Here is a 24,182-nt window from a genome sequence, read left to right on the forward strand (position 1 = left end):
CCTCACACGCCATATTAAGTTCAAAGTGATGAATTTTGCTACTATTAACAAATCAATTATGGCATATAAGCTTCCTTGAACCAGTTTGGAACGATTGCTAAGACGGATTAAATCTCCGCTTACGCGTTACTATCGCGAAATATATCGCGCTTTAATTGTCCGAAATTGGCCAAAATGGCAATCCTTAAGCCCATATAACTTTCCAAAAACAATCAACAATCACAGGTGAAAAGTCTTTTAAATTTTAAGCTCAGGACATCAATACTTTTTGTATGAAATAAAAATTCTGTCAAAAATGGCTAGTTAAAAAGTCGAAATTTGTCTGAAAAAAAATAAAATCACCCCGAGCACAAACATTCCGTAACTTTCGTTAAGAAAGTCGGAACAATAAATTAATATGTTATGTCTGTTTGGCTGGCATAGTTTGAGCTAATAATTGTTACCCAGCCACTTAAAAAGTACTGCAAGTCCTGATATGAGCGAGGAAAATTCCCGAAATTATTGTGGATTAGGGACTTGTGTATTTGCAAAAACCACAGTTTGTGTTTGTCTAATTGATGATTTCTGCGGCTAGCTCAAATACTTTTTTAATTTCAATGATCAAATGATCGAAAGATTAAAATTGCAAAGATTGAACGCGATTAAAACTTTTGAACATCAAAGCAACATCATGACAGCCAAGACTCGCTTCAGTCGCGTTTGCAAGTTTGAAAATTGGTATAGAATTTTTTGAGGTCTGGCACCCTGTATTGACGTCGATATCCGTCATCTTTTTCTTCCTTCAGCTTCCGACATATTTGGCAATAAAGAGTGCTCCACTGGTCAGCCCCATTAATTCTATATGACTGTCTCCACTTGTGGTACTCGAAGTACGCTTCGAAATTCTTGCTCAGATACTGCAGGTACTCGCTTAACTCTTTGCCACTAGGAAAATCTTTTGCGTGGATGAAGGAACCTTAAAAATAAAACCAGAACTGAAAATTTTGGAACAAAATCTGTGTCGCTTAACTCGTTCATCTACTGTTTGAAAAAATATCAAAACGCACAACCAGGCGGTATTTAATTTCTTCGGATCAATTTCAATTTGTTGAATGACCTTTCAAAGTATTTTTCCCACCTGAAATATAACAATGCTTTAATTTCAAAGCTAACACAAAATTGCCTGCAATCATTTTTTAGAGTTATTGGAAAATAAAGAGTTCTCTTGATGTATGGGAAAAATTATCTATCAAAAAGCAAAACAAAACAAACAAGACTGCTCGTATCAGGGCGAAGCCCTGAATGTTCCGACTGCCTTTAAGGTTTATGGAGCAGTAATATTTTAAACAAAAAAAAATTAAATTAAATAAAAGAAAAGGAAATTTTTTTTCTAAATTTTGATTTTTTTTTCTATGAAAATCATCTCCCCACACGCCATACAAAGTACAAATCAATAGATTTTGCTCCTTGTAACAAACCAATTATGGCATATAAGCTTCTTTCAATCAATTTGGAGCGATTTCTAAGACGGATTGAATCTCCGCTTAGGCGTTAAATATGCGAAATATATCGAGAGTTAAATGTCCCAAATTGGCCGAAATGGCAGTCTTTAAACCCCCATAACTTTACGCAAAATAGTCACAGGTGAAAAATTTTTTTTTAATTTAAGCTCAGGACAACAATAGCTTTCGAACGATATGAAAAAATTCCTTCAAAAATGGCTAGTTAAAAAGTCGAAATTTGTCTGAAGAAAAAAAAACCACCCGAGCACAATTATTCCGTTACTTTTGTATCGAAAGTCGGAACGATAAGTTTTACTGAATTGTAGAGATTAAATCGAAATTGTTTTCCAAAAATTACTTTTTAAAACTAAAAAGACTTTTCGCAACATTCAGGGTTTTGATTCTCCCTCAGAAGACAACCATTATTAGTTCTCGAATACTATAAAATTGATTAAAAAGGCCAAAGATTTAGTAGAAAATGACAGCAACCATGCTAAGCAGGGGTGGATCTAAGAAATTCCCGGAGGGGGGATTTTCAAAAAAATATAATGCCGTTTTTTTTTAAATCGACTACATTAATTTTCTTAACTCTCTTAAGTCACTATAAAAACCCAATTTTCACCAAATTTTCTGCGCCGCTGCCAAATTTAAAAAAAAACAGCCAAAGAAGCGTTTTTAGATACTTTTTGAAAAATGTAGACAAAAAATTGCGTTTTTTTTGACGCGCGCTCCCCCTCCAAATTAACATTTATCGGCACAGAAATTGGTAAAGTTGGAAAAACGTGCTTCGCAGTACTACACTACGCTTCCCTACTGTAAGTAAAGTAAGTTACAACCCAACAAAAAGACTGAGTTCAAATGTATCAAAAGCTTTTCGAGAACTTTCGGAGGTTTGAAAATATCCAACTCACCCTTTTTTGTTTTTTTTTTTGGTTGAATTATGCGCGTTTTTATACTAATTAAAGCCTGCGTGGCGAGTTATCCTACTCAAATTCGTTCCAATGCCGATTGAGGCAAGTTAGTTGGTTCTTCTGTTTTCCTGTATATTTCAAATTTCAAAAATTAGAGTTTGATTTCGGCAACCTCAAAGTTATAGTTTTTCTAACTGATCCAGACAAACTAAAACATAGCCGGAACAATTTTGTCGTTTCCTTGATACACGAGTTTATATTCTCAATAAATTTATCAATTTTAGTTTTTTCAACGACAAAAAAGTTGATCAAAGAGTTTTCAGAAACGCACAAAATGAATTGCCAAAAAATTTGCTTGAGAAAAAACCACGCGGAAAAAGCAAAACAAATTAATGTTCTTTTTTGATCAAAACTTTGAAATTTCTCTTTAGACTAATCATTTGAAATTAAGCATTTGAAAACTTGCTTTTGTTGATGACCTTTCAAATCACTTGAATCTCCTTCAAAGCAACTAACTCAAAATGCCTCAATTAGGCTGAAACAAATCTAAATAAAATTTTTGTCTGTTTTAATGAATGAAATCATCAGTTACTCATTCATTCAGCTCAAAGAAAAAATTTCCAAAAATTTTCAACCGATGCAAAAAAAGTCAAAAAATTTTAGGTCCTCTCGTAGTTTGCATTACACATATAAGGGAAATTTTTGTCAATTTAGTTTTTGCGTTTTCAACTGCTCATGGATAAAATTACAGCAGTATTTGGTATAGAAACGCTTAAATTTTTAATCAATTAATTCTAAGTATGTTGTTTCTTTTTCAGAATATTGCACTCTAGCAATTAGACTAAGATAATCCTACCATACAGAAACTCTACATGTTCCCAAAAGTGTCACTAAAATTTTCCGTTGGGAAAATTGAACTATATCAAGCGTACTTTTAGGCATTAGGCTGTTGCAAAAATTGACAAAACTAGAGTAAACGCAGTTTTTCTGCTGATTTTCTCTCACGCTGCAAACTCAAACATGAAGCCGCACTCATCAAACAAAAGATAAAAAACGGCAAAAATCTGACTCTGATTATGCGTAAAACCAGTAAAACAAAGAAAAAGAAAAGGTTAAAACAAACCTCAGCAAACAAGGCTGGAAAAAAGTTTCTTCGTAATATTACACTGTTTGAAGCCTTTAAGCGCATTTTTTCCCAAAAAAGCCTCTCTTCTAATTTCAATTTCACAAACATTTTGCCTGCGACCGTTTTTCGAGAATATTCAACAATTGCAAATTTAGCCTTGTTCTGAACTAATTTATGGGCGTTTTGAAAACTTTAATATATGATAGTGAAAAAACAGTGCAGAAAAATAGGCGTGGCAAATTATTCTACTCATAATTTTTTCATATATGTTTAGAAAATATTACAATTCATTTCATGAGCAGAGTGGAAAACAAAAAAAAAATGAAATTTTTGGTTCAAATAGGTAACAGTTTATAACAAAAACTCTAGGTATGTTCTTTTTTTCTGAGTTTTGCATTCTAGCAGTGAGTGAAAGTGAACAAATCAGTTTAACATAATGAAACCGGAATTTTTTTTCTATATTCAATTGAAAAAATTTTAACAGACAGCAAATTACTTGAACAAAATTGACACTTTGTTCAAATAATTTAACAAGCCATAATTATTGTTCCGACTTTCGATACGAAAGTAACGGAAAATTTGTGCTCGGGGTGGGTTTTTTTTTCTTCAGACAAATTTCGACTTTTTAACTAGCCATTTTTGACAGAATTTTCTTATATCATTCAAAAGGTATTGTTGTCCTGAGCTTAAAATTGAAAAAATATTTTACCTGTGACCATTTTTTGTAAAGTTATGAGGGTTTAAAGGTTGCCATTTTGGCCATTTTAACCAATTTGGGACAATTAACGGGCGATATAATTCGAGCTATTAACGCGTAAGCGGAGATTTATTCCGTCTTAGAAATCGTTCCAAATTTGTTGAAAGAAGCTTATTTGCCATAATTGATTTGTTACAAGGAAAGAAATCTATCCTTTTGTATTTTATATGGCGTGTGGCGTGATGATTTTCATTAAAAAAGTTTCAAATTTTAGAAAAAAAAATTTAATTTTGTTTTATTACATTTAAATTTTTCAAGTTATTACTGCTCCATAAACCTTAAAAGGCAGTCAGAACATTCAGGGCTTCGCCCTGATACGAGCAGTCTTGTCTTTGTTTGTTTTCTTCTTTAAAACCAGCAGCAAAAATGATCTGATTGATGTATAAGCTTCAACAAGATCATTAGCCGTCAACTTGACTTTATTAGCATCTGCACGAGTCTTCTTGTTGCATTTTTTCCCAGTTCTTGAACCCAGTCGAAAAAAATGAATTTCTTGTGATTTTTGGTAGCAACGTTTCTTTCATAAAAGATTTGTTTTTGTCACGATTTTTGTTATTCATGAGTTTTTTTTTGAGCAGTAATTTCGATTGTTCTAGTTTCCTGTATGCTGTAGTTGATGTGATTTAAAAAGTTTCAAAATAATCATCAACTTGGGTGGGTATCTTTTGCAGGAGTCTCCTCTATGCTACTTTCTTTGTTTTGAAAGTTTTTGAATGTTTCTCAGTTTTTGGTACGAAAGTCTACTTCAAAAACATTTCTTTTGCTAACGAATCAACTTGAATATTTTTTGGGTTTGCTTTTTGAGGCATAAATTCTTCTGTATTCTATATTAGATGTGATATCAAAATATTGCGTTTCCACACGCTTTCTTTTTTATTATTTCATTTGATATAGAAAAAGCCCCTTAACTGATTTATTCTCGGGCAAAAGATATATAAAAAATCTGCTAAGTGAAAAAATTTTGCTTCCAAAATTCAATTTCTAACTTTTTATTCGGCATCAGTTTTCAGCTCGTGCAAATTGCAATTGAAAACTATCAGAATTTCTGGATGCTCAGAAAGCCTCCACTTTTTTCTTGCTAACTAATTCTTTTTCACTTCTTATTCTTACAATGTATTTTTTAAACTGAAACACCATGATGATCAGTAACACTACTTTGAAAAAACCTCAACTGCTTCATCATAATTTGCATAACTAAATCAATTGTGCTTTTTGCTTTTCCATATTCTCATGTAAAGAAGTCTGGGTCTCTTTAAGATTTGAATTCAACAGTCCTAACTAGCTTGATCAGCTCGGCTCCTTGCGCTCTACTGGTGCTGTTATCAGTTTTAAAGACGCCACATAGTATGTTTTTCGGAGTTATTTGCTTGAATTTCAACCAAATGAGTCATCAGCGTAACAAAATTTTTCTCTCACTTTGTTCTTTGTAACTTATAACAGACTGCAATTAAATTTTTAACATTGATTAAAATAGCTTGTGTTAGTAATTGCGTTTTTTCAGTTGATGTTTGCTCTCAGTATCATCAATACTTTGTTTCGTTTTTAGACCTTGTTTCATTTTTAGCGGGTTCTAATTCTTGATACCAGAAATTTCCGCCCCTGTCATTTCCATTCCAAAAACCCACTCATTTCCGCCCCAAAAGCAAAACTTTTCAAGAACTGACTGTTTTTGGGGAGGAAATGACTGGTAGCCCCCAATTTAATTTTTTAAACCCCCGAATGGTAGCCCCCAATAAAGCTTTTTTCTTTTTTTATGAAATCAAGTAGTCGATAGCATTCAGATGTTTTGGAAATTGGTCGAATGTTGTGTAAAAGAATTGGTCTGAAAAACAAAATCCATCCAGAGAATATATTTTCTAGTACTTTCCTCACAAATCTAATCAAACATCTTATCAAAAAATGATGAAATTAAATTCATTGAGTTGTTGCAGGTAACTTTTCAACGCAAACAATGCATGAGATGAAGGGAAAGGACGCAAAATTCGTGTTCCGTTGTACGTTAATTTTGAGCGGATAACCCTACATGATATAAAAAAGGGAAAATTTTATCTCGTCAGATGGTTTTCTGATCGGTACTTTATATGAGCTGCTTCCCACTTCTAAAGAAGCCCAAAACTAATATTTGCTTTGTATTATCCTTTGTAAAAGTTAGGCATGGAGGCTTAAGTGAAATTATTCTAAGAATAACTCGTTCAAACAGCCGAGTTTCTAAATATTAGAAGTATAACAATTGATAAAGGCTAACATATAAAGGTACTAACCTGGCAATAACTCCTGGTAGCTTTGTCTCCATCCATTTACGATAGGAACGGCGTGCCCTCCCAAACCATTTCCGAACTTCTCCGTGATGTAATGTGAACAATTGGAGTTTTCAAACGAAAGATAGAAGAAACAGTCCTTGATTTCAGCTTGTAGGCCTACTTGTTTGCCTTGATGATTGGCAAAAAGACAAAAAAGTACAGAATAGTCTTTCAGATTATTGATTTTCTTTCAAAACTATTTGATATCACAGCAATTTTCTCAATTAATCAAACATCACCAATATCAATCATTGTTTGAGCCAAGTCGAGTACTACTTTTGAATGCTATTCGTAAAAAACACAAGACAGAATTTTAGACCTATATTTGTGCGTTGGTAGACAAGTGTTAAGAACTTTTGGGGGCTTAGAAACTTAGACGACAAGAAATTAGACGATCAGAAAATAACGGAACTTAGACAATAACTAGCGTGCAAATTGCGTGAACTTTGTTTGCAGACTTAGATTAACTTTTGGTTGAGTAAATACTGGTTGTCCGTAAATTCCGTTTCTTTACGGTCGTCTAATTTGCTTGTCGTCTTATTTCCTAGCCCCCGAACTTTTGATGTATTCTTTTTTAAATTATGCTTTTGTTCCAAACTATACAGCATTTTACAATCTTGGTACAGTAAACAATTTATAATGGATATTGTTTCTTTTAAATTTAGTATAATTTCTTAGATTCTCAAATCTGATAGATTTTATCTACTCAAAGAAACCTTACCTGCAACCTTACCATGCTCAACGAATCGTCCCTTCGCTTGTGCCAAACAGGAGGTTCCACTTCCGAAAAAATGAAAACTGTCATCTGACGGCATATTTTTAATCAGGTCAATCGCCAACTGGTTCCTATTCGTCCAAGTCAGCCCGCAATTACTCATCGCCCAACAAACCAACTTAGTCTTGTTGTTGAAAAACTTTCTGGCCTCATTTTCAACTTGGTGAGGAGGTGTTGGTGTTTTTAGTTTTTCAGTGTTTGTGCCTCCGAAATAAAATGTGACATTGTCTCCGTGAGTAGCAGTCCAGTTGATATTAGTTTGAGTGTAAGGCGTGATTGATGATCTCACTCCTGGATTGATTGCACTCTCACTATCCAAGGATATCCAGTACTGACCTCTGGGACGGTGATCTACGTCAATTCCCATTGACCTCAGGAACACTTCGCTTCTCTTTTTGCCTGGACCTGCAAACAGTCTTTGTTCTTTCAAGTGCTTTCAAGTGAACTATAGCCCCAATAAAACAGAAGTCAAGACTGGGCATCTAGTATAGGTAGGGGTGGATCTAAGAATTTCTCGAGGGGGGAGATAGGATTTTCAAAAAATTTTCGAAAATTTGTCGACCTTTTTTTTAGTTCAATCAAATTGATTTTCCGAGCTCTCTCAAAGCACTAAAAATGATGCCCAAATTTTCTGCGCCGTAGGCAAAATTTTGAAAAATAAGGTCAAAAAAAGCGTTTTAAGACACTTTTTAGAAAATTTTGACCAAAAAATAGCGTTGTTTTCGGCGCGCGCTCCCCCTCAAAATTTTACGGTCAGTCAGCCAAAAATGGATATCACGAAACAGTACAAAGAGCCTACCCCCCCCCCCCCCCCCCTTCCCCCCTCCAAGTCCGCCCCTGAGAATAGGAAAGAGCCAGAATTTTGATACAAAACGATTCTGATTAAAACATACTCAAATATACACAAGATTATCATATACTAAAATATATATCAATCAAAAACTTTATATAATATCGAATCACACTGTTTCGTATTCAAAAATAAACAATTTACCTCCAACAAGAGCAGCCGAAAAGTTATGAAGCTCCGAAATAGGCAAATATTTATTCAAATCACTGTACACTATGCAGTCATAGGGCACTTGGCAGAACTCAGTCACGTCATTGGGAGGCTCAGTTTCCTGGCTCATCGACTTCAATCTTGAGTGCATGAAGCGAATGATCGTAAATTTCTCTCGGGGCGCTTGTCCCCCTCTTAGATCATTATGTCCCATAAATTTCCTTGGTGTTACAGCGTAGCTGAAAAACAAATCGTACATACGAAGAGCATTTAGGGAATGAAGCGGGCATAGAGATCTTTTGGAAGAATCTTATGATAGCGTTTTCCGTTCGAGAAAGAATAAATTTTTCTACAAAAGTGTCTCACATTAAACTTCTAATGTGTTAAATATCCAAATAAACACCTATCATTTAGCTATTTTAGGCGATATTCAATTGCCACTATTTTCCCGAAAGTAATTGCAACTACTTCTTTTCGACTAGTTTTATAGAGGACTGGAAAAATTACAGAATTTAATTCACCTCAATGTTACTGAAATATTCGTAACTTCGACAACATATTCCAAAGATAAAAATAATTTTCAACTTTGAGTGATGAGATTGATATCCTCAAGGTGTTTTTTTTTCAGAAAAGATCCAGAAACTGTTCTTCCGACAAAGCTTCTTTCAGAGACAAAATAAACTATTATTGTTCCAACTGCCGAAGAAATTGACGTATCATCTGCGTTTTATCTCATGACAAACTCCGGCTCTAAGTAACAATTTCTGAAAACATTTTGTACACACTTTCAAAGATAATGACGCCTTGAACTGAAAAATATAAGAAAAATTTGATATTATAACTTATTTCTAGTTGTCATTGATCCAAGTATTTGTCACGGAGCCAAATACTCGGATAGCCAAAAAATTCGATTCGCTCAAAGCCAAAAACAATCGCGAAAATTATTAAATTCTTGTATTATATATGACAAAGCTTTTTACTACAAAGACTCCCGCCCCAGGTAATTTATAGACCCGAAAGAAGCAATAACTTTAAAATGGAAGAAAAGGATTGCTTTTAAAAAGTCGAAAGTTCTATTGAATTTTTTCCATTGCATCAAATAAATTCGAGCTACCCAAAACGCGTGGAAGATTTTCATGAAAATTTTTGCGACAAAAGCATTTGAAAAAAAGCAGTAAATCGAAGTTTTGTATAGTTTTTGGCGCGTGTTCTCCGCTTCCATCTCAAAGCATTTATTTAAAAATTGTTCACGGATAATCGAAAAACAGTTTTGATATCGGATAGCCGCAAAAAATTTCCTGGGTAACCGTAACAAATAGCGTTCCCAATTATCCGAAAAGAACTTTTCGTGTCGAAGAAGTCGCACTTTTATTGCTATCTATTTCCATGAAAGCAAAACGATTGTAAAAAAAATGATTTTAGTCTGTGAAAAACGCTAATTCAATACTTGAAATTAAAATGTAAAGAAAGAGACAACTGTTTATAATATAAATCAAACGAGACAATGTCTTAGGTGAAATCCGAAGTTGTCAAACAATCCGAAGGCCAACCACCTGCCCAAGATGTCTATCAATGAGATGAAATGAAATGATTGACAAAAGGAACTATCAAGAACTAAATGAACTTAGATAAATAATTTAGCACTATGACAAAAATAACCCTCTTGTAAATTTTGAGATTGGTGACCCACTGTCAATCCACACACTAGTTTTTTGCCCGTTGATCCTTATAAGAAATTTTGCCTCCGCTACTCGTAACTCCGTTTGGTTCTTTGTTCGTACAGCCATCACCATATAATCTACCCCTGAACTATCGGAATCCCATGACCGGTTTTGCTTCTCTGAAGCCGTGTTTACCCATCCCACTGAGTTTTCATGTTGCGATTCTTTGTCCTCCGTTTCTTCCGGTTTGAATCGTTCCTGGCTAACTTGCCCCTGAATAACTCCGAAGAGCTTCCCCACTATTTCTTTTGGCCCGACAGGTCATTCGAAAATCCCAATTTTCCGGCAGAAATTACAGGTTACATTCTTATGTGCACTCTCGTGAACCCGGGTTTGTCACAATTGTAGCACCTTCGGTCTCTCGTGTTCATGCCCTCCCCGCGGTACGATCCTCGACCTTGCGTTTCTCCGCATCCTCTTCCCCGATTGCTCCAATATCCACCTCGAATAACTCCCACCGGCTCCGTCTTAATTTGAATCCCGCCGCCTCCGGTACTGCTCGACACTGTGCCTGTGGTCGTAATATAGGTTTTGGCGTATTTATCCCCCTTTTGTACGATAGAGCTATCCGGTACGCTTCTTTCGCGGTTTTGGTGGCCCGACACAACTCATTTTGGGCTTCACGATTTGTCATATTGACAATGAAGACGCCAGGTAACATTCTCGATTCTAGTGCCCCGAATGAACAACTTGCCACAAACCACTTAGGACCGCATAAAACTGCTCCATTGACTCCCCGATTTGTTGCTTCCTTGATAAAAGCTGAAACACATCGTAGGTTTCATTTCGTTCTTTCTTGAATTCTCCCTCCATCGCATCGAGTACACTCGGGTAACGTGACTCTCTCAAATCCAATTGTGGTCTTCGTTTGTGAAACTCTTCCTGTCCCTTCTCCCCCAGGCAAAGGTTTAAGTTCGAAACTAAGGTTTGTTCCGATGCTAACTGTCCAGCGTATCCGCGAAGTAACAATTTTTAGGATTTATTGAGTGCTCCGCAACCATTCCCCACTGGAAGCGATTTAACCAAAAGTCCCTTAGCATGGGGGTTTTGCCTTTTTCGCCGGCAAAAACGATACTATTCCAAGCGGGTCCCCCCCCCCCACTTGGGCCTGTTGGCTGCGCCATGTGAAAAACGCTAATTCGATACTTGAATTAAGATGTAAAGAAACAGACAACTGTTTATAATATAGATCAAACGAGACAATGTTTCAGATGATATCCGAAGGTGTCAAACAATTCGAAGGCCAACCACCTGCCAAAGATGTCTATCAATAAGATGAAATGAAATGAATGACAAAAAGAACTATCAAGAACTAAATGGACTTAGATAACTGATTTAGCCCTATGACAAGTCTCAGGTTTTTTTTAAGTTTAGTCTTGGATTGTTTGTTAGTTTTTGTTAGCTTGGCATTTTTTTGTTAGCTTTCCCTAATTTCAATAATTTTTTGGAAGCATTCGTATTTTATTTTGTTGCTAATTACCTTAACAAGAAACTGAGAAACCGTTAAATTTTCGGCCATCTTGTAATGCGGTTCTGTGGGTTCGCAACCTAAATAGCCTCAGTGCGACAGTTTTTCTGCAGTAGATTTTACTTGTATGAGGTTTTGATCAAATTTTTTTTACAAGTAGGAGGTGAAATAGCCCGGTAATTGCTAAAACGCGAAAAAACACAAAAGCGTATTTTTGAAAGAAATAACGATGAAATCAGTCAATTTTGAGAAGTTAAAAAGTCGTGGTTTGCTTGAGAATCTTCGCGCATGAGAATAGTACCTTAAACATGCCACTCAGCTGTCATCCTAAATTCAGTTGGGGCAAATCATTTTTTCGAAATGAGGTTCAACTGGACAGAAAGCTACCAATTTGTCAAAAATCGCAAAAGCTTACAATTTCCGGTCAAATAAAAAAAACAAACAAATCAACGGCTCTCTCTGATTATAAGGTTTTTGAAATTTTTGTAAAAAGGAAACATAGAAGTATTTTCAAGAGTTGGGAAAAATGGGTCAATATTAAACTTTTTTGGTTTATTACATCTGAAAACAGTATAATTTTCTCTAAAAAAATCAATATTGAAAATTTTTTGTGAGTAGATGGAAACTTGAAGCCTAGTACTTAACGTGTCAACCCGATTTAAAAAATGATATATTTTCAGCATAAAAAAGAATGTTGAGTTTTTGATTTAAATGATTGTAAGTTTTTGGAGAGAACAAAACGTGGAAACGGTAACGTAACAGGATAATTCAAGAGCATCTACCCAAATTCTTGTAAAAAATGGTCCGATTTTGAGAATTTTTTAATTTTTTAATTTTACAGGTTACTGAGACAAAAAAAATAAAAAACAATCAAGTAAGAAACAGGTAATATCACAGAGATTTAGATTGGTAAATTCAGTCTAAAAAATTTGTCAGTCCAAAAAACAAAGCGAAAATAGACCAATTTTTGGCGAAGTAACTGAGACAACGTCTTTCAAACTTAAATTAGAAGACAAATCACTAAAGAAATGGTTCAATATGATGTCTCACTGGATCCCCCAGGAGTTTTTTCTGAGACAGTCAAACTCGGCTTGAAAAAGACCCTATACCATTGTTACTTCCTTTTTCGTGAAGTTTTGTGAACAAACATCAGAAGAAAAAGCTCAATTTATCATACATAAAGCCAAAATTGTACCAAATTTTAAAGCAAAAGTCTAGGGATTTGCCACTTATAGTGGCTAGAAGTTTAAATTGGGATCTTTCTTCAGCAAAAACCACAGGAGTGAAACATAATTGAAAAGGATTCAGTGATTCCCTTAAGTGTCTGTTGTTTTGTGCGTCAAAATTAGTCGGAAAAAATAAATTGAGCATGTATGTTCCCTTAGTTTATGCGAAAGTCCAAAGAATAAATTACATTATTGTTTACTAAAAAGAACAAACCTGGGTGAATCATTTGGATCAGACGTATAAGCCGGAACTGGAAATAACAGTGAAACAGTTGCAAAAAGTATCTATTGTCGTCAGTTTTTCAAGTTGAAGCGGATTTCAATCGCCAGAGGGCAGCCCTCATGAACTCAAAAACCACGGTCAATCAAACGGCTAATTCGTTAGAAAGACAATATCAATTTTCGAACGTCTGATTGTTATCCAAAGCTAAATATTTTTTTTTGTGTTTGTTGTTGTTGAAAATTATAAAACCTGCACTATTTTTCAGTAAGCCACCATACGAAAAATCTTCAGGATTCAAAAAAAAATTCGTATCCCCGAAATCTGGTTGTAAGGGATAGATACATGTATAACTGTTTCTTAATGGTTACAAAAAGACTCGATTACCAAAACACCGATTTTGTTCACTGTTATTGTAGATTCAAACTTTGGGCCTGAAAATACAGAATGGAAACAAGCAGCGACAGAAAAAGACAGAAGAAAAATAATCTGCGGTAAGATTGAATATCCATGATGCTTCTCTCAAAAGAAAGAGGCTCGATAAACTAAATTCACAAGTTCTTGATCATCAACGATGATGTGTTATATTTATTTGTTATAATATGAGTATTAAAAATAATTGTTTTTGAGTTATAAATATGCACGGTTTTGTACAGCCAGTTGTAGTTATACTTGAAAAACTAAACATGATTTGGTAAAAACGCATCAACTCTGTGAAGATTTGAGCGAAGATGCATTACTAATAAAGGCTCCGCCACATTATTCAATCAGCACTAAAATTCAGCAGATTGAGCACTAGTTTTCGGTAAAACCAAATAATTAACAAAAGCAACAATTTTTAAAAAAAAAACTTTTAAGAATTGTAACACTACTGCTCTCCAAAATAAGGGAGCAGCCGTTATGTAAAGAAATTTTTGATGCTTGTTCTTTCGATTGAATAATTAATCTCGGATTTGGCTATTTAATTTTTGAAAAAAATTTAGTAGGTTTGCGAAACACGGTCAAAATATCCAATTTCGCAACCAAAAATCTAGCAAAACTGAGCAATTAAGGTGCTTGTAGTTTTTTTCTCTCATTTACGAAAGATAGACGATAGCTCAACGTAGCTGAATCAGTCTATGATTCTTCGATACAAAAATTAGTGTCAAACCTATTGAACCGCTTCAAAACAGCAATAATTTTTTATAAAATAAAATGTTTCAGACGTCCCGATATTTTCGAAAACAGTCCAAGCTAGATAGTTTTCTTTTTTTTTTTTCACCAGATTTAATATGGATAGTGCAAATTTGTTTTCTTAATTGATTTCAGTTTCAGATGTGATGTGGCGGCGTAGTTTTCCAGAAAAAAAGAGATTCCAGAGCTGATTTTTTCTTATTGAACTCAATTTAGATTTGTTGACAAAACAGTCAAAAAGTGTCCAAAAATCAGAAAATTTTCACAATGTACTTTTTCAGAAGCAAAAACCTTTTTTTTCATTAAAAAAGAAGAACATATCGTTTGCACAGGGAAGTTTTACTATTCTTTTTTTTTTATTTTCTCAGACCTTCAGAACACAGGTAAGAATTCAAAATGCACGAATTGAATAACAATAGGTTTTTTCTATAAAAATTACACGGAGCCGATTATAAAGACAAGTTGACAAACATTGTTTTTTCATGATAGAATCTTTGGTCTCAGTTTTGGCAGGGTAGCTTGTATAGAAAAGGAAAAATCCGTCGAAATTTCAAATTTTGGATATTTTCTTCGGATATTTTCTCAGGATATTTTAAAACCAAAATAAGGACGTAGCAATTTGTGCCAGTGAAAACTTTAGATCAGGCTACTCTGATTGATACCATGATTTTAGATTTAGTTGAGTAGCTTTTGAGAACAAGACAAAACACATCAAAAAAATTGAATCAAAAAATCTAGCCGCTCAAATTTTTGCAGACCGTAGAACGTCTAACCAAACAAAAACAGAGATCTGAAAAAACTGGCGGCAAAACACAGAGGAAAAGCCTCTCTTCCCTTTATATCACTTGTTTGAAAGTGAGTTCATTGTTTTTTGAGCAAAAAATAACAAGATCTCTGCATAAAAAATAAAAAACTAAATCCGCAAACTTTTGGTGCCACGTGTTTTTTTATCAAAGAGGAACTGGTCACCAAGAAACCCGAAGAACAAGTTTTTAATGCAAATGCAAACCAGATATAATGCTGCAAAACAGCCACCAACAAAATGAGCACATTCATTTGCTGCTAATGATAGAACAAAGTAACACTACCGAATTTCTCTAACAAAAATCGAGCAATTATTTATCTGTTTCGATGTTTTGAGTTTTGTTGCGAAAGCAATATAGACTATTGTGATATGCGATGCGATATCAAATTGAAAACAAGTTGGAATTCAATACTGTATTCTGAATATTGAATTTAGATTTTCTCTTTTCTTTGTTTTCTTATGTACTGAGAGATAGATCATTGTTAAGTACTCTGATCTCTCACTTAGTCTCAGTGTCATCACTTATGTATGACCTTGAGCGTACCATAAAAAAATGATTTAACACCAGAGGTTGGCTGTACATACGTATAATAAATACTGCTACTGCAGTAGCGGTATGACACACCCCCCTCGGTGAAAGAAATAAATTATACAACATCAGTAGGATAATTTATTTAAAAGAGTTCAATTTACTCAGTTCTGAAGAAAGTCTTTTAGATGGATTATGTAAATTTCAATTTTCCTCCAGCTCAATTTCCCAACTCGGGTTCCAATCTACTCCTTCATCTAAAGTAGCATGTCCGAATTTTCGCATAAATAAATGTCTTTCGAGTCGTCGCACTTTTGACTCCAAGGGTCTGTCGTCCCGATCTTCGAAATCTCTCAGTTGGTTTCTGTATTCTTTAAGTGCCTCCTTTAAAAGACCTCTTCCTGTAAGAATTTCGGATATTTCTTTGATTGAATGTTTTATCGGATCTCCGAATCGTTTGGGTTCTTTGTTCTTTGTTTGTCTAGAACTTCGTCGAACACCTGACTCTTCCGCACTTGATTCGTCCGAGAATCCTTGTGGTGGTTCGAAGTTTGTATCCAATTCTGAGCCTTTTTGAGGATTTTCTCTAAGTCAAATTCGCAACTCGCTGCACCCCTCTTTTTAACAGTTGGTCCGCGTACTTCTCCCAGTCAGACGGTGCCAAATTTCTATTGTGAAACGTCTCCACTATATCTTCCAAAGGGGTGTGCGCGTCAATGCCCTTCAGTTTCGGACGCTGTTTGATTTTCGGCGTAGAGCTCGACTGGATTTTGGTATCTGCCCTGACCGAATCCGGCTTAGATATTGCTTGCTCTTGTTCCGAGTTGACTGCAGTCGCAGTTTGGTTTGCGTTAGTTCCCTGTTGTTGCTTGCTTCGGCTTTTCTTCTCTTTTCCGCTCTTTTCCGGCTTATTCGTGTTTGTTTCCTCTGCTGATTTTGGTCCCGCCAGGTTTGGTTTAGCTCTTTTTATTGCAAGATTCAGTCCTCCCCCGGCTTCTGTGTCCTTAGAAGTGACTATTGTTTGGCTCTTCTGAAAGCGCTCTGTTGGGTTCATTTCATTTGCAATTTCCATTTCTCCTTGGAGTTCATCCTCCGATTCCAGTTCCTCTAGTAGTTCTGGAGAACTGATTCGCTTGAACTTTCTTGTAGGTTCCGACGATGGACTTTTACTTGTGCTTCTCTGTTTTTCTTGAGTAAGTACGGTTTTTGATTGAGCTATGTCCGATTTTCTATAGATCGAACCGGCCGATGTCTTAATTGTTGATTCCGTTTCTGAAGCTATTTTCCCCTTTAGTGGTCTGGTTAGGGCTTGTCCGCTTTTCCTTAGAGGGTCCTTTCTAAGTATTGTCTTGGGTGGTGACTTGCATTGGTTTTCTACTTTATCTTCCACGAATCCTTTTTCCCAAGAGTAAATCATTTCTTTACGAAGATCGGGATTGAGTTGACCTGTCTCGTCCACTAATTTCCTGATGTCATTTTTAGCTGCATCCCTTCTTTCGTAGTTCCATCGGGCATTTGCCTCCAACAATTCCTTTAGGGCTTTGGCTCTTTCTTTGTCTCTGTCCGATGTTATCTGCTGCTTGTGCAGTGGGCTTGTATCCCTGCTCAGTTGTCCCTTGCGCACTATCTTGAGATTCTCTCTCGACTGATCAATCCTCCGTTTCATTTGAGACGCAGTCAGTGCTGAGCGTTCCAAGTGTTGTTTGTCTAGAGAATCAGAATTATTTAAAAACCTATCCCTCACAATTTTAAATTCTGTTTTTGGTAGTCTGCCGAAATGTGCTTGGAAAGGGGATACTTGAATTGTTTTCTGCTTGTTCCATCGTAAATCTCGCATTATAATACTGAGACATAATTTGATTGATTTATTATTTTCATCGAGCATCATCACTCCCAGTCTTCTTTTTATTGTTTGAATTGTACGTTCAACCAACCCACAACCTCTGTGATCCCCCACCGGACAGAATTTTTGTTCGATATTAAGTTCCGAACAAAATTTTTTTAGAGTTTTTCCCTTAAATCCTGAAAATTGGTCCGATCGAATTGATTCAGGGACTCCATGTGTGTCGATATATGATCTCAAGAATTTTACTGTGCTCTTTCCACTTGTGGATTTTGTAACCTTCACTGATGGAAATTTTGAGAATCGATCAATAGCTACTAAAAGATAGATTTTTTTTCCTTTCTGATTTTCTATAGGCCCCGCGTAGTCTAGTTGTACCTCCTGTCCCGGCTGCGTGAGCAGTGGTAGTGGTTTTGACGAATTTTTCGAAATAAGGTATTTAACATTCTTACCATATCTGGTACAACTACGGCACTCCTCTGCCAAATTCACGATGTCCTTATTCATGTGTGGCCACCACAGATATTGCGCTGCTCCCAACATCGCTTCCTGTCCTGGGTGTCCCCGATGTATTCGTTTGAGGACAGCTTGTCGTAGTTGAACTGGTACCGCTAGCCGATTATTGACTAAGATGCAGTCGTCCTGAACTGCCATCTGCGACCACAACGGATTTGTATAGGGTCCCATCAATTCGAATCCTTGTTTGTCCCCTCTCTCTATCACTCTCCTGAGGCGGTCCATCCACGTGTCTTCTGTGGTCAGTTCTGCTAGTAAGTTTTTGTCGAACAGTTTTGCGAGGTTGTCCAGAGTCTCTACTTGTTGCTGCTTTTGCAGTCTTAATTTTCCTAGACCCTTTGGCGGTTGAATTGAGCATACTTCCTCCTCACTCTCCGCCTCTTCTGTGGTTGTAAGGTCGACTTCTAATACATTCACCTCACTGAGTTTTCGTTCTGTCGATGCGATCGGTTTTGACGATGTTGGACTTGATTCGTCTTCCACATTGTCCCTGACTTCTTGAGTATCGGCCACCAGTTCTCGATTTTCCTGAACATTGTTTTCTCCGCCTATTAGCTGCCAGAATGAGAGCAGTCTTTGGTCCGCTATTCGTTGTTGTTCCGGTTCCAGTGACCATTTTACTCGTTGTGCTTGACGTGTTTCGCTGTCTGAGCTGTCCCTATTTTTTCTGCCTCCTCGTATAATTTTTCTCGTACGTTGTACTGTCTCTGTGATCTCCTCCTCTCCCGAGAGTTCGTTATTGGTGGAAAATGATCGGTTCCACTTTGGGTCCATTAGGCTTTCTTCACGCTCCTCGTTCCGCCAATCTTGTGGTGGGCTAGACCACCAGTCGTATGTTCTGTTTGCATTTTCTGACATCTCGATTCTTGAGTCTGTTTTTTCTATTTTTTTCGGTACTGGTCGTTTTTTCGTTTTGCAATTATTTAAGACTGACTGTTTGCTGGGTTGATTTGACAAAAGAGTGATTTGATTCTGTTGAACTGTTGTGTTCAGCTGTTTTTGCAGTCGTGGAAACTGTTTTCTCTCGTTCCGGTCGAGCTTTGTTCGGTTTTGACCGTTTTGGTTGCTATAGCAACCATTACTTGATGACTGTTTCCTAACATTCCTTCTAGAACATTCTAGAACGTTTTCGTTCCGGTTGAGCGACCTTGAATCTTTAAGCCTACTGCTCCAGCAGTCGAACGCTTCATGAAAAGAGTTTATAGTTGCTACTACAAACTTTTCGTCTAATTCTGATTCGGGCCAGGGATCATTGAAAGGATCACGCGATAAATAATCAACTATGCCCATGTCCCTCCCCGGAATGTGAACTATGTTGAACTGATACGGCAGTAACCGGTCAACCCACCGGGTTAGGCGTGATTGGTAGGTCTTGTTCGATTGATTAACATCCAGTGCTGTTGTAAGCGCTTTATGGTCAGTTGCGATGGTAAATGGTTTCCCCAGAAGGTAGTGTTTATATCTATCTACTGCCCAAACAACTGCCAATAATTCCAACTCATTTGTTGAATATTTTTTTTCTTGCGCATTTAAGTATCGGGATGCGAACGAAATTGGGACCCACAACCCTTCATCATTTTGTTGTTCTAAAGTGGACCCTAGTCCATCATGGCTAGCATCGCATTTAACTCGTGTTTCACGATTTGCATCGTAATAATGTACTTTCGTAATATTCGCCACAGCTCCTTTTATAGCATTAAATGCTTCTGTGTGAACATCCCCCCACTCGAATTTTTTCACCGGTAGTTTCATGTTTTTTAACTTTTTCTTTTGATTTTCTTCTTTAAGAAGTGGTCTTAATTTTTCTGTCAGACTTGCAACGTTAGGTATAAATTTAGCTAAATGATTTATACTTCCTAGAAATGACCTTAGTTGTTTTAGGGATTTGGGCGGGTTCAAGTTTACTACCGCTTCCGTTTTAGTGATCTTCGGTCTAACCCCTTCTTCTGAGAGATGATGACCCAACCAATTCACTTCTTGTTTGAAAAATTCACATTTTGATAGTTTCAGTGCCAAGTTTTCCGCATCCAATTTCTTTAATACTGCTTCTACTAGATTGGCATGTTCGATTTCACTTCCCTTTGACACAATAAGTATGTCATCCAGAAAACAGAACGTGTTTTTAGCGTGATTGATGGTTCTATCCATAGCCTTTTGAAATTCAGCTGGCATATCTGCTAGTCCGTAGAATCCTGTCAAGAATCTGTAAGTTCCGGTTGCTTTTCCGCCCACAATGTTAAAGTTGCATTGCCTAGCTGTATCCGCAGCTAATTTTAGTTGACTGTACGCATATTTCAAATCTAACACCGAAAAATATAGCGTACCCTTTTTGTTTTCAGTTACAATCTGGCTTACCCCATCAATAAGTTCATCTACATTTGGCATTTGTTATTTGTTTTTGAACAATTGTCTATTGATTGGTTTCGCGTCCATTGCCAATTTTATTGAGTCGTCCTTCTTTACTGTTATCACATTCGGGGCGATAAAGCAATCACTTGTACACTTATCAAGTTTTGTTATATGACCTTCTGTCAATAACTTCTCGATTTCTTTTTCGACTTTATTTTGTATATGAATTGGGATTCTTCTCCCCTTTTCTTGTATCGGACATAGTGGGTATTTGAATTTTGAACTGACGATGTGGTTTTTAGAAATGCCTTGCCTTTCGAATAAGTTCTTAAATTTATTTAAAAATATTTCTTTCCAACCTTCCGACTGCTCGCACATGAGCACGTCAAACCTGGTGAGTTCTTTTGGCGCTGTTCTTTGTGTAGTCACTATTCCCACTTGTCCTTGCAAGTCTAATCCCATGATGCATCTAGTTTTTCGCTCTGATACCAGAAAGGTTGCGCCCTTAACTTCCCAGCCCGCTGACCTCAGATTGGTTTTTAGGGCTCCCAGGATACTGATCGGTTGTTTGTTGTAGTCCACAAATTTTGTTTGTAAGTTCAATTTGTCAGACGGTATGAATCTCACTTTGTTTGATTTTTCCATGATTTCTTTCGTCGTTGCCCAGTTAAAAAATGAAACAGGACTACCAGTATCCACTGTTAGCTGAATAATCTGGTTATCTATTCGTACCATAGCCTTTAGTGACTTTACGCGGTTCAATGTTGGATCTCGAATAGAGTCTATTTTCTGAACTCTAACCACTTTTCCGTTTGTTTCTTTTCTCATCTCATTTATTCGATCTTCCACATATTTTGAAACTCGTTCATTTTCCGGTTGTTGAGTTTGTATCAACATGACTTCAAATTCACTACAGGACCCAACACCTTCACTGATCTGGTCGCATTCCACTATCGATTCTTCCGAATCTTCCGCAACTTCACTTACTTGTTGTGATCTGCACATTTTAGCGAAATGATTTGGTTTACCACAGTTTTTACAGTCCTTTCCCATCGCTGGACAATTTTTTAGGTGTCCTTGTTCAAACGTCCTTCCACATCTATTACATGGTTTTGTTTTCGTGTTTTGATTTTTGTTATTTTTCTGTCTGTTATTATTTTCTCTTCTATTTGGAGTTTTGGTTTTCCCCCCCAAATTTCGAACTGCCATTACAGGTTCCTGTTTTATTCTTACACCCGATGTGTAATTGCTACTTGATCCTCCTGCCGCCGCAGCATTAGTCTTTTGAAATGCCATTGTGGTTAACTTGCTATGTTCGAATTTTATAGCCCTTTTTAGAACTTCCTCTGGATCCAGGGTTTCGAATGTCAACGTGTCCTGTAATGTCATGTTCTTCATCTTCGAGATGAACAAGTCTCGCACTATTTCATTTTCCAATGTTCCTAGTTCTGATCGGGCTGCTTGAGCAGTTAACGCTGCGTGGAATGATTCCAGAGATTCTCCAGGTTCTTGCATTCTCGTAAATAACTTGTATCTCTCGTATGTTACACATTTCACTTTTTGAAACGAGACTTCTGCCAACTCTGTTACTTCTCTGAACGTCATTTTCGATATTTCTGCGTGCGGATTCTTTTGTAGGAATCTTTTCTTTCCCTCAGTGCCCAAAGATAGAAATAGTCGTGACACCAATTTCTTTTGTACTTCGTTGTAGAAGACATTGTGTCCGACTCGTGGGCCTCTTGTTCTTTTCTCTTCGTTCTCCAATGCTACTCTGTCTCTAGCTAGTTTATCTCTAAGAATTCTGGCGTTCCTCGCATCTTCGTTCTCCCCATCCCTGGGCGTTTCCGGGCGTGGTGGTGGTTCCTCTAATATGTCTTTTGGTTCTTCCAAAATAATCTCTGGGTTCACATTTTCTTTGACCGTAACCGCCATGAGAAATTGTTCGAACCAGATTTTAAATTGCCACGGAGGGTCTAGATTCGCTGATGCCCAAAATACCGGGATTCCCATATCCGTTCTGTTGTCTTGAGCTGCGAATCCTGCTGGCTGCGCCATGTGATATGCGTTGCGATATCAAATTGAAAACAAGTTGGAATTCAATACTGTATTCTGAATATTGAATTTAGATTTTCTCTTTTCTTTGTTTTCTTATGTACTGAGAGATAGATCATTGTTAAGTACTCTGATCTCTCACTTAGTCTCAGTGTCATCACTTATGTATGACCTTGAGCGTACCATAAAATAATGATTTAACACCAGAGGTTGGCTGTACATACGTATAATAAATACTGCTACTGCAGTAGCGGTATGACAACTATCATTTACGAAAAATAGTGGCTCACTCAGTCCAAATTTCTTTTTTTATAACTTTTTTATAACTTTTTTCGGAAGTCATGGAAAACTTTGTAGACAAATAAAATAAAAAAAAGATCGGTTTTTTCCCGCAGTCATAATATGGTAACTCTAAAACTGATTTTTTGATTGAACTCAATTTTAGTTTCTGTGGCAGAAAAGTCAAAACTGTCAAAAAATCAGGCAAGTTTCAAAAATGTAAATATGCTAAAGTGAATCTTTTTCATCAAAAAGGGGTTCATCATTTGCGCAGCTAGATTCTGCAACTTTTAAATTCAGATTTGGTAGTCTATTTTTAGAAACCTTCCAAAATTTTCCAAAAAGAGTTACTTTCGAAAAAAAACCGAAAGCTTCCAAAAACAGTTAATTTTTCAAAATTCACAAATTCTACTACATAAACTTTTTTATAAAAAATTGCACGTTACCGTTAACAGAGGGAAATGACAAACACTTTTTTTACTGATTGACAAACGAAAAAGTGTCCAGGAAACGGTGACCGCTTCAAAATTTGGACATTTTCTGTGGCCTATAATTTTTTCATAGTAAACTTGGGCTTAGCATTTTATGCAAGAGAAATTATTAGAGCGTGATTTAACCTTTTAATCTATCATTTCAAATTCATACCACTCAAATATTTGCAGACCGTAGTTCGTTGGATAAAACAAAACAATACTGGTGGAAAAAACAGGCACAAAAACACAGAAATAGCCGTTCTTCCTCTTTAGCACTTTTTTGCACCACAAAAAACTGCCAGATAGGCTGCAAAAGAGCTACCAAAAAATGAGCAGTTTTAATTTCGACTGTAAAAGATAACTAGCATGCATGTATAATAATAAAACCCAAATTCTCAAATATAAATGTAATAAAAATTGAACTATTCAAGTGCTTGAAGTTTTTTTTGCAAAAGCAAGGTTGACTTTTTTTTTACAAAAAGTGAATCAAAGATTTAATACTTCTCCGATATAGAAAAGTGTAAGAACTATTGAATCGTTTAAAAGATGAAAAAACATGAGTGTTTAACATAACTTTTCTTAGACATCTCGGAAAACTTCCGAAACCACCAAATCAAGAAAGATATGTTTTTTTTACTCAGTTATAATATGGTTACTGCATTTTGTAATAGAAAAACAGAAGCTACATTCAATTGAACTTATTAATTGCGCACAAAGCGCTTTAGCAACAATGAAATTACACAAAAAGGTTTATAACGATTTTCTGGTGATTCTCAGGCATTCTGCTTTAAAATTAAAGTCGCAGTGTACTAAATGAAACTGAAAAGCGTTTAAGGAAAGATGAAATGCTTCGAATAGATAATTTTCTAAACATTCTTTGTTTTTCTAAAACGTGCAAATTTGAAAAGCTCGTACCGAAACAAAACTCAGAATTGAGGTTGAAAATTATAAGAAAAAAACCGAGGTCAAAAAGGTAATTCAACTTTTTATTTATATCAAAAAATTGCTCCAAACACTCATCGTATGCTTTTCATGAGAGCAATCAATTTAGTTCTCTAGATTTGAAATCCCGATATTCCGTAAAAGCAGTAATTTTTTACATAACACAGAGGAGAAATTGCCTTTCGCATATAGAAGTTATCTTAAATATGACCAAAGAATGCGTTTTCAGCAGACGT

General features: G+C 36.1%; 2 protein-coding genes across 4 annotated transcripts in view; one reads left to right on the plus strand and one right to left on the minus strand.

Moving 5' to 3' along the window:
• Positions 1–24,182, plus strand: part of LOC134846552 (centrosomal protein of 41 kDa-like) — a 604,453-nt gene that overhangs the window by 242,554 nt on the left and 337,717 nt on the right. The window lies entirely within an intron of this gene.
• Positions 551–13,644, minus strand: LOC134845667 (4-galactosyl-N-acetylglucosaminide 3-alpha-L-fucosyltransferase 9-like). Of its 2 annotated transcripts, none has more exons than XM_063862699.1 (6): positions 13,413–13,644; positions 12,980–13,016; positions 8,345–8,589; positions 7,309–7,755; positions 6,537–6,704; positions 551–955 (listed from the first exon to the last, which is right to left on the minus strand). In XM_063862699.1, exons 1-6 carry the CDS (start codon positions 13,495–13,497, stop codon positions 690–692), a joined length of 1,248 nt encoding a protein of 415 aa, XP_063718769.1. In that variant the 5' UTR covers positions 13,498–13,644; the 3' UTR covers positions 551–689. The 2 variants fall into 2 exon arrangements, with proteins under 2 accessions (XP_063718769.1, XP_063718767.1); XM_063862697.1 differs by having other exon boundaries at positions 7,297–7,755.

The sequence above is a fragment of the Symsagittifera roscoffensis genome, chromosome 5 (assembly GCF_963678635.1).
Source record: "Symsagittifera roscoffensis chromosome 5, txSymRosc1.1, whole genome shotgun sequence".
Classification (NCBI taxonomy): Eukaryota; Metazoa; Xenacoelomorpha; order Acoela; family Convolutidae; genus Symsagittifera; species Symsagittifera roscoffensis.